Genomic DNA, 10,404 nt, shown 5'->3' with positions numbered 1-10,404 from the left:
TCTTGCTAGAAGATTTATACTTGCTCATCACAATACCATATTTGGTAGGAAAAATTAACCAAAAAAAAAAAAAGTGCTGGAAAGATGAAGGCAGAATTTCCTGGAAAGGATTAGAAAAAAACTCATCTAAAGAAATAATTTAAGAGTATAAGACTAAAGCAATTCAGGAACTCCATAAGCAGAATGTAAGTCTTTTCAGAGAGAAGCTGCTGCAGCAGGTTGAACCTATTTCTCAAATTTCTCTTAGGAGAAACCATAGAACCAACAATGCTGCATTTTACGAATGAGCAAAACCAACTTAGGATCTGAGAAAAGCAATTTGATACAGTTGCAAAAAAGATTATTTAGGTAATGTAAGAGGCAGGACAGTTGTAGATGTCTACCTCCAAACCTGGCAACCTCAACAATTCTGCTCAGTTAATAACATAAAATTCCACTTCCAAAACCATACTGAGGGTGCCAGATCACCTTTCCATCCCTTACACAGCTCCAGCCTTAGGGCAGCCATCAGGACGAGTAACACTGTGCCAAAGCCCTTCTGCTGTTGAGAAAACTCATGCCTTCCCATCCATTAAGCCATGTACAATTGAGCAGCTGAAAGCATTTGTCAATCCCTCCTGCTGAACTCGGCACTGCTCTGCAAGAAGGGTTTGGTTCGTTGCCTCCCCGCGCGAGTAAATTGGAATCACCAGGGAGTAGTTAAACTATCAACCTGTCAAGAACCCAAGCCCTGTTTCAAGGATTTTATCCAGCAACCACTTCATGTAAAATACAGAAGCAATTCTGGAAGAGATTGTAACCCAGCATTGTAAACCTATCATTGTAGAGTGCTGCTCTTTATTTCCTGATGAAACTTGCCCAAAAAATGTGCTTTGTTCAGGAGGGGCAGATGTAACCATCAGTCCGATCCACAGGCAGTGATTAAAAAGCTTACCTAAGAAGTAGAAAGTATATATAGATGTAAGATTTAGCTTATTCTAGGAAAAAGTTGGTGGTGTAGCTCCACAATTATTTCCTCTGATGACAAAACTGTCCTGACTTTGGCTTCTTTTTCACCTTGCAGTGTATCTGAGAAACTCCTTGTGGGGCTACACATCAATAATGGAAATCAAATTTTAAAATTCTGTGAACAGCATCAGAAACTGAATAGGGTATTTATAGACTAAAGATACAATTTAAGACATGCTTTTGTCTTTATCAGTTCCTTACCTGCCAACAGCACATGGCTCCCCTTTTGGCCACTGTAAGGTTCCTGTATACCCCTGTGTATTGCAAAGGGTCCAGATATCTTTGCCCTACTGCAGTTTCTGATGTCTGTGTTCAGGCCTCTTGAACTTTTACAAGTTTTCCCAACCTGAGCTTGAGTTGGAACTACCCAAGGAATATGAAACTATGCAGTGTCCTCCATGAACCCTGAAGGAAGGTGAGCCTTCCCCTGAAAACAGCACTGGTGAGGCCACGTCTGGAGTGTGGGGTCCAGTTGTGGTCTCCTCAGAACAAGAAACGATGGACATACTGGAGCTGATTGTGTGACAGGCCACAAAGATGATGAAGAGACCTACAGGGAATGGCTGAACCAGCTGTGACTGCTCAGCCTAGAGAGGGCTCAGGAGGATCTTGTACAAATACCTAAAGGAGGTACAAAAAAGAAGGAGCCAGGCTCTGGAAAGAGTCAGGACAAGGGACAATGGGCACAAAATGAAACACAGGAGGGTGCCTATGACCATTAGATAATCTCTTTTACTATGAGGGTGACCAAGCACTGGCACAGGTCACAAAGGGATGTTGTGAGGCCACTTTCCTTGAGGTTATGCAAAAACCACTTTGACACAGTTTTGGGCAACCAGCTCTACACTGTGAGACAGCCCTGCCTGAGCAGGAAAGGGGGTGGACAAGATGACCTCCACAAGTCACTTTCAACCCCAACAGTCCTGTGATTATCTGAATTAAATACTTCATCTTATGTTAATATGGGAATGTTTTTGTAGTAGGTCTGTCAGGCATGAAGCTTCTTTATATGGTTCTATTTTGATAGCTTTACCTTGGTAAATTTTTCCCAAGTGAGTACATTTTTCAGTACCTACTACCTGTGTTAAAATTAAAAGTTCATCCCCTACTATACTTACAAAGGAACTACCATTCCCACATATGATAGTACGTGAAAAGTCTTTTAAGCTGTGATTTAATGCAGCTGTTAAGGAAATAAAAAGCTTACATCATTCAAATCTTTAATGGTGTTTCCCATTTTTAAAATAATACTTACTGCCAAACTAAAAAGAGCATGATGTTCTTTTTATACAAAGTTTCTCATAGCAAAACCACTTTGAATACATTTCACATTTCATCGGTAAAAAAAGCATTCAGCCTTTCCATGGGTAAACATGTCACTGAAATTGATTACTCTGGAAGAAATATCTTGTGGCAGGCTAGTGATTTAGGCACAATGTTGCATACAGTGTCATAATACCCAATTATACTTTGGTATGCAAGATTAGAGATCATGGAGGAAAAACCAAGTCTTACAATGCACATGTGTAGAGAGACATTTTATTGCAAAAAATAGCAAATGTCTTAAGAACACTAACCAGTGAGTTATTAAAAGCTTCATAGCAAAATATTTAGCCAACTCTGTTACAATATATAGGCTTGAGGTTCTAACAGTTAACACTATGCCTCAACTCACCGAGCAAGTAACGCTCCTGATACATAAACATTGCGCAGTTGAAATACGGAGCTGAATATTTCATTAAATTTAAAAAAAAAGAGAAGGTATTTTATCCTTGATCTTTCATAATCTAATTAGTTGAGAAATTACAACATTTTAACAAGCTTGATTCTTTTTGGGAAAAGCCATTAAAAATAATTCCTGAGTACTTAGGGTAAGTGAATATATCAAATCCAACCAATTAAGACCAACACCCTGTTGGGTGAGCCTTGCAGCTTTGAAGGGACATTCTCTAACGTGGCTGTAATGGCAGAATCATGGCCTAAACAGCAATGAAATACATGAAAACCCTCTGATACACACATTCCAATTCTCCTTTTCTTTAGCAATAGCCTACAACTGTCAACTGTGAAGCTTGCTTTGCTGAGAAAAACATTGTTTTGAATGTCAATTCCTTCTGCAAAATCTTGTAATGCAAATTGACACAGCTAAGCCTTCGGTAAACCATCATACCAATAATTACGTGAAATATATAAATTAAAATTTAGGCAAGGGGCTTTCATACTATGTTAGTATAGGTATTGAATTGCATGCTTTGTAGAAGTATTTTGAACACAGAGATCTAGTTACTTAGCATCTTGTTATTGTAATGAGAGACAATATATTCATTCTCCATTATTGCCTTCAGATGCAAGTTGCAATATCACCTTATTATACACCATGTTTCTAAAATCCTGTTGGCATTCATCATTTTCCTAAGATTTTAATTGAATCTTTCTATTTTGATTTTAAAAGTGCTGCCAAGCAAAGTGGTTTAGAGACTTAATCCCAGAAAAAAAATTCAGATTTCTTACTTTATGTATGCTCTTCCAAAATTACAGGATTAAATTACAATGGATGTAGAAAGATTATTATACAAAGCATAGTTAATAATTCACAACACTGGTATTCACTTGATCAATTACAGTGAATTCACAAAAATGGTTTTATTATATCCACTCTTTTCTATCCACCCACCCCAGTATGTAAACAAGTTTCTCACTATGACAATGGCAGGACTGCAGCTTCTGAGATGTATTGCAAGTGAAAGACAACACCTAGGAATAAAGCTCTGAATTTCACAATTCCAGTATGTGCTCCTGTTCACTTCCCATTCTAGACCACAAGACCACTGCTTTCAGTCTCTTGCAGTCTTTAAATCAAGAGAACTTACAGGCAAATTGAGCTTTTTTCCCTACTGCAGTCTCTTTTGGTGAAAAGTAACATGCGTATATAGAACAAAAGAGATAGTGACTTGGGAATAATTGGAATCAGTCGTAACAAAACTGTCCAAGCAATGACAATGTACAGTATTGCAGCTGAATGTTACTAAGACAAGAAACCCTTGGTTTTACAATGATGAAGATCTCTGTTCGCACAAGCCAATTTTAATGGGCTATTAAGAATTTGGTTAAGAACAGGCTTGTACAGTCTCACTGAAAAGGAAACACTTGTCAAAATGCTTTTAAAAAATACCATATGATATCTTCTAAATTGCAATTTAAATATTAAAATCTTGTTTCAGAAGTTCCTCGCTTCAGGTTGTTACTCAAAAACTCATCATGTTCAAAACTCAAATTATTATGAGATCTTGATATCATAAGAAGCTTTTCCTTATTAGTGAAGTCTTTCTTGACTGCTGCTTGTGGCACAAGTAACCTATCCATGGGGTCCTCCTTGTTTTCTAGTTTCATATAGCCTTTACTGTTGCTCCGATCCAGCCTGGGCCAGCTGGGGTGTTTCCTTTGTTCAGCTTGGACAGTGAGCGTAGACGGACCCCTGTCCAAATCCAAGGACTTGGAATGTGAAGACAGAAGATGCAAAGATGTGTTGGAACCAAACTGCTTCCTGGCAGCACCAGGAGATAAAAGCTTTCCTGTGCTTGGTCCAAGGGTCATAGAAGACTTGAAGGGATCAGATGGAGTGTCCACAAATGAATTGTGTCGTGGCAGCATGGAAGCAGCTGGTCTGTAGGATTCATTGGTATCAGTTAGTGGAATTGCAAGAGAATCCATTGACAGATTTCTAGACTGACTCCTGGAGATCTCTGAGTCCTCAGTTATGTTGTCTATACTGGGTTCATCAATAACACAGTTATTCAGTTTAATTACTGGCAGTGTGAAAGCACTAATGGAAGAAGACACAATGGATTTTGTTTCACACTTTATGGAGTTAGTGTTTTTGTCATCTGAAGCCTTGCTGGAGTGAGGATAAAGTCCAAACACTGAACCAGATTGCTCAGCCAGCAGAGGTGGCAGGAGACTACTAGTGGTCCTATCTTCATTTAGGGTAATCTCATCTTCTTCAGCAGAACTATCCATTCTAAGATTGCTCTTGAAGCCAGAGAAAGGCGCAACTGTGTTTGCAGCCAGCCGTGATGCACAGGAGCTCCCGCTGTGCCGGAGTTCTGCTTCCCCCAACAAGCCAGTGAAGGCACCACTCAGCTGCTTCTGTTCCCTGATCCTCAGGGTGTGGATGTCTATTACAGTGGAGTATATGTCTCTCATGTGTATTATTTTTGTTTCCTTGTCACGGTTTTCATGGAGAATGGCATTTGCACAAATAAAAATGAAGATTCCAATGCCCATTGTGAAAGGTCCCAGCATTTTCATCTTATCCGAGTGCATGTGCTGTTCAAAGAAGCGAAGCAAAATGCTTCCTTGGCTTCTTGGGGTCCGGGTTTCATTTACAGATGGATTACCTTCAGAGCCTAACAGCTGTTCCTTCTGGGGCCAGTATCCAAGGATGGCCATTGCAATTCCAAAGAATGCGATAAGCACTCCCAAGACAAGAAAGAATCCCGATGGAGAATAGAGACGGATTTTGCCCCTGACAATTACTACATCTGTCCTGGGCCGCCGTCGAACTGGTTTCTTCTCCTCAGGAACTGGTACTCCAGCTAGATTTACATGCTGCTGAGATCTGGCAGAGTCTTGCCTTTTTAAGGCAGCCAGTCCTGTTATGACTCCTCCGGTTGCTATCATAGCTCTATATTGTGCCCTGGAGAAAAAAAAAGAAGCAAAAATGTTGAGGCAAGCAAAGGCTGTCTCTACAAAACTAGATAGTTTTTTGTTAATATGAAAATATTTCTTGATAATTAAAACACTCCTGACTATAAAAAAGCTACTACTATAGCTCCAGTTGTGACATAGTTGCAGTTTCGAGAGTCACATGGTATCCTAGAAAAATTATTTTCCCAAAGTCCTTTTTCACTGTAAATATCGATAATAAAGCTTCCATCAGTGATACAGACAGTAAGGCTAGTGCTCTTAGTGGTGATATATCAGGAATAAAGATAAAATAGCCAGAAGTCTTACCAGGTAATTTATCTCTCAACTGGTCTGCAGCAAAGTCAATAATATATTATTATCTTATTGATAATTTCAGCACTTTAGCTACTAGTTATTTTTAAAACTTCTGAGACACAATGTCTGTGACTACAGTTCATTCTACATTTCCCCTTCAAGAGATCTTTCCTGATAGATTTCAGCATATAATCACACATATTTATTACAGCCTTTAAATAAGTTCTTATCAAGTCTATTCAGATTTCCTGAGTCTCAGCTGAAGAATCATTTCTGCCTTTCTTAATAATGTTGATCCTCACATATATAGATATTTTCCCCCTTTGTTTGTTCCTCTTGGACTATTGGTCAAAAACCTCCATTAAGTTTTTACAAACAAGAAATTTTCATAAATTTCAAATTAATAATTCCAAATTTTCTTAGTTTTATGAGGAGATTTTATTTCATTTTAGCCTTACTTTGGTACCTGGTTGCCTGTTACATGAGAAATATTAACCAGCAAGGGTTTAAAAGAGAAAGTCATATTTGATCGTTTTTTATGAGCAAAAGTAACAAATGAAACAACACAGTTCAGGATCATTCTATTTTACAAGGCATTTTGACTCAAAAATCATTTCTGTGCTTAATTAACTAGTATTAGAATTAATGAGAGATGACATTATAGAGTAAAATTAAGATACTATAAGTTAGGAATGAAAAAATTATGTCCTCTTTGGCAGTGTTATTATGCTCAGAGATAAAGAAAGGCTGACAGCCTGTTGCAGAGGAAAAGGCTCTGTGTTAAACCTGGGGGTGGCTTAAAAAGCAAAACCAAAGTGGAACTGAGTGAACAAAGAGAGGTGCTGAAAAGCAGAGGTAAAGCAAAACGGTGACTGCTTCCAATTTACAGGCAGTGATTTTCATCAGATCCCCCAAGCTTGTAATTTTGTTTTAAATTTTAGCAGTGCACCTCTGGTACGAAAACCCAAAAAACATTGGATCTCTTGTGTTAGGAGAAGCAGACAGACTGTTATGATATGACGCTGTCACAGATTTCCAGCCCTGCAAACAGGTGCCACATAAGCACATCTACAAGCAGCAATCGGCCCAACCCACCAAATATGAACTGGATTAGGAAATTAATAAGGCATTTGAAAAAGGTGACTAAGTGGGAGGAAATTGAAAACAGCAATTCAGATGACAGAAAGACTAACAACCCTGAACTCCCTCCTTTCACCCTCACTATTAGAGGACAGAGGGCTTCCTCTCTTTCTGGGAAACCTTTCCTATACGAAGAAAAGACTTGAAAAAGTCTAGGCTGATAAGTATACTGCATTTTCTGAATTTTTGCAAGAGAAATCATAACATTATTACAAAAATCTCAGAAATTTCACTTGTACTCTCAGGTTTCATGTTCATAATCTCTCTGGGAATTTTCAGACTTTGTAATTAATTTCCTTTTTGATGCTCCCTTGACAATTTCCATATTTCAGTGCAAGTTAATGTCTTGAATGCTTTGTTAATTTTTTTTTTTAAGATAAAGATGTTTAAATACCCCAAAGAAAGTTATTTGACCTTGATAATCTTTCAAACTTTCTCGTGTGCTTACATGTTTATGGGTTTCAGCCAAAGCAAAAGTTCCTTATTCTGTAAAACAATGTTTTGAATGTCTGGACAGAAATAAACAGGACTTAGTCATTACAAAAGATGTTATATTTTGTTATTACTCAATTAAATATAATTTGTTTTCTCTATTAAATAACTTAAGATAATTACAGCACATCTTTACTGAAATGTAAAATCGTTTAGCTCTAATCTAGTTTGTTCCATTAATCTTTTACAATTGCCAGACCTTTGTGTGAACAAGGAGTTTCCATATTCATGTGGTATTTTACAGGCACACACGAACCCACTCTGCTCCTTCTCAGGGCTGCCAAGAAAGGGCACAGGCACAGCAGTTTAGTGCTAAATTCACACTGTGCCTGTTGGCAGGGTTTGTTATTTTATGTACTGTTCTCTGCTCATCACAGCTACCTGAATTGCACCAAGGGTGAACAGAATAAGCTTACATCTGCTTGCTAAATATTTTAAACATACCTCTAGCAAAATGTCCTCTCTAACTCCAAAAAGCAGAGGCAATAAAAACATGCTTAAGAATTACATCTGGGGGTATCTTTCTGTAGAAAGTTCTTATTTGCAAGTTTTGCAGAAACTGGGAAGCCATATCTCAAATTCATTATTATCTATTACTTGAAGGACAGAAATTGAGATTTCTGAAAGTGAGAAAGAAAGCAAGATCTCTCAAGGCACACAGCTGGGTTCCAAACTATTCTATGATTCTGTGATTTCAGGGGAACATATTCCTCTCTTCCTTTTTACTGCATCAGAAATTGGGCTCAGGGGAGAAAAAAGCCTGGCTGCCAAAAGACACAAGCTTATTTTGTACATAGAAAGAGTCTCCTATTTCTTGAGTTTACATCAATGTTATTGTACTTTCTTTCACAGAAAAAATCACAATCAGGTTTGTAAATAATAATTTGCAATAAGCCAATTTTGATATTTCCCGCATCTAATAAAATCAATAGTGTTAAAATACATATTGGTACGAGACTGTTTCACTTCATCCTAGAAGCTTTACCAAACCAATTACAATGAAGTGCATATTAATAAGAAAACCGTATTTTAGAAAATACTGTATTTATAATAGATGTTGAAGATACATATAATTTATTCTGCAAATCTGTTTAGTTTTGTCACATATGAGGCACAATATGAGTGCTGCTCATTAAATGCTGCTTAAAATAGAAATAGATTGGTGCAGTTCCACCTTTCCACCCTTGAGGGAGGCCCACCAGGACTCAGGACTCCCATGCCTCCCACTGTCAGGCAATAGGACAGCTGGTGGATGAAGGGAAGTGGAAAGGGGTCCCTATTTGAGGAGGTAATAAAAATTCCTCCAGACCCCCATCACTACCTAGGTGCCACTTCAGAACAGGTATGAGACCCTGGATCTAGAGGGTCAGCCAGAGGACGTAGAAGAAAATGATCTGCCCAGGGAGCCTCCCAATTATGCTTCATCTGTCAGAAGGATCAGCACCTCTAACATCAAGAAGAAAAGAAGGGTAATCCTAGTGGGTGATTCCCTTCTGAGGGAACAGAGGGCCCCATATGTCGACTGGACCCATCCCACAGGGGCCCTGACATATGGGCCCCTCATCCCACTGAGAGACTGCCTGGGCTGACTCAGCCCTCTGGTTATTGCCCACTGCTGATACTCCAGGCTGGCAGTGATGGGAGTGAAAAAAGGAGTGTCAGGGCAATTGAAAGGGACTTTAGGGCACTGCATCAAGTGGTTGATAGGGTAGGAGCACAGGTGGCGTTCTGCTCAGTCCCTTTGGTGGCTGCAGAGCAAAAGCAACTGGAAGGAATGGGTTGCACAGGATGTTCTAGTAGCTCCAACCAACTTCTCATTCCACTGCTATTTATTTCTCTCTTTGACCTAAGAGACCACCACCTTAATACCCATCTTTCCTGCCTAATGACCACAACTGTACTGCTTCCAAGTAATTGTTTTTCAGAGATGGCCTAACTATTAAAAATCTAATTTTTCTCTCAGTAACTATTACCAACTCTCAACTTGCAGTAAGCTTTAAAGCTTGAGGCTTCTACTTTAAATGCCTGAAAACTAATGCCTTATCTAATTTGTTCAACTATTTTGGTATTATGTAAGTTCTTACTTCTACCTACAACTTAGTCTTTTGAATACATGCAAAATAATTGGAATTAGACAGAGATCTTTCACTTAATTTTAAATTCTTCCCAGCAAAGATGGGAAGCAAACTTTTTTTTCTCTCATTTATTCTTTAAAAAATGACTGAGAATTATGTGAAATTATCAGAACTGTACATTTCCTTGTAGTTTAACTTGATGTAAAGTTTTCTGAAAAGTTCAATTCTTGTGTGTTAGCAAAAAAATCAAACATTACTGCAGTAAGAAGTACCGTGTGAAATCAGAACCTGATTTCTATTACTACAGCATTTCCTATCTGACTATTTCAGCTTATTAGGAAATTTATTTCCCAACAGTATTTGATTTGTTATAATTTTACTAAATTTTGAATTTTAACAAGAACACAAATTTTAATATCAGTGAAAGTTTCTTTCACATTTGATAAACCTAGAATCCCAGAAATTATGGAGGTGACAGACTGTTAAATCATAATATGTTTCTCATAATCAAGAATGCAAATGACAAAATCATAAGAGAAGAGGCAACTGAGTAAACAAATAAATATTAAGCTGTATTTAACACATCTATAGTTTCTACTGATGAACAATGTATACAAAACAATATGCTATCTCTGCACAGAAGTTGTCATCTGGTACAATCTGTTCTATTCCAAGGGTAAAAATATCC

The 10,404-nt window shown here is 38.1% G+C and overlaps 1 protein-coding gene across 1 annotated transcript in view; it reads right to left on the bottom strand.

The window, feature by feature from the left end:
• Window positions 1–2,533: 2,533 nt before the first annotated feature.
• The window catches only part of TMEM200A (transmembrane protein 200A), a 51,974-nt gene continuing 44,103 nt past the window's right edge, over window positions 2,534–10,404 (bottom strand). The window contains exon 2 of the mRNA XM_063151165.1: window positions 2,534–5,704. Within this exon, the coding sequence (XP_063007235.1) occupies window positions 4,213–5,688 (1,476 nt within the window). The 5' untranslated portion in view covers window positions 5,689–5,704 and the 3' untranslated portion in view covers window positions 2,534–4,212. The remainder of the gene's footprint in view (window positions 5,705–10,404) is intronic.

This window comes from Melospiza melodia, chromosome 3 (assembly GCF_035770615.1).
Source record: "Melospiza melodia melodia isolate bMelMel2 chromosome 3, bMelMel2.pri, whole genome shotgun sequence".
NCBI lineage: Eukaryota > Metazoa > Chordata > Aves > Passeriformes > Passerellidae > Melospiza > Melospiza melodia.
Note: the sequence above shows the minus strand (reverse complement) of the source record. Positions and strands in the feature narration are given on the sequence as shown.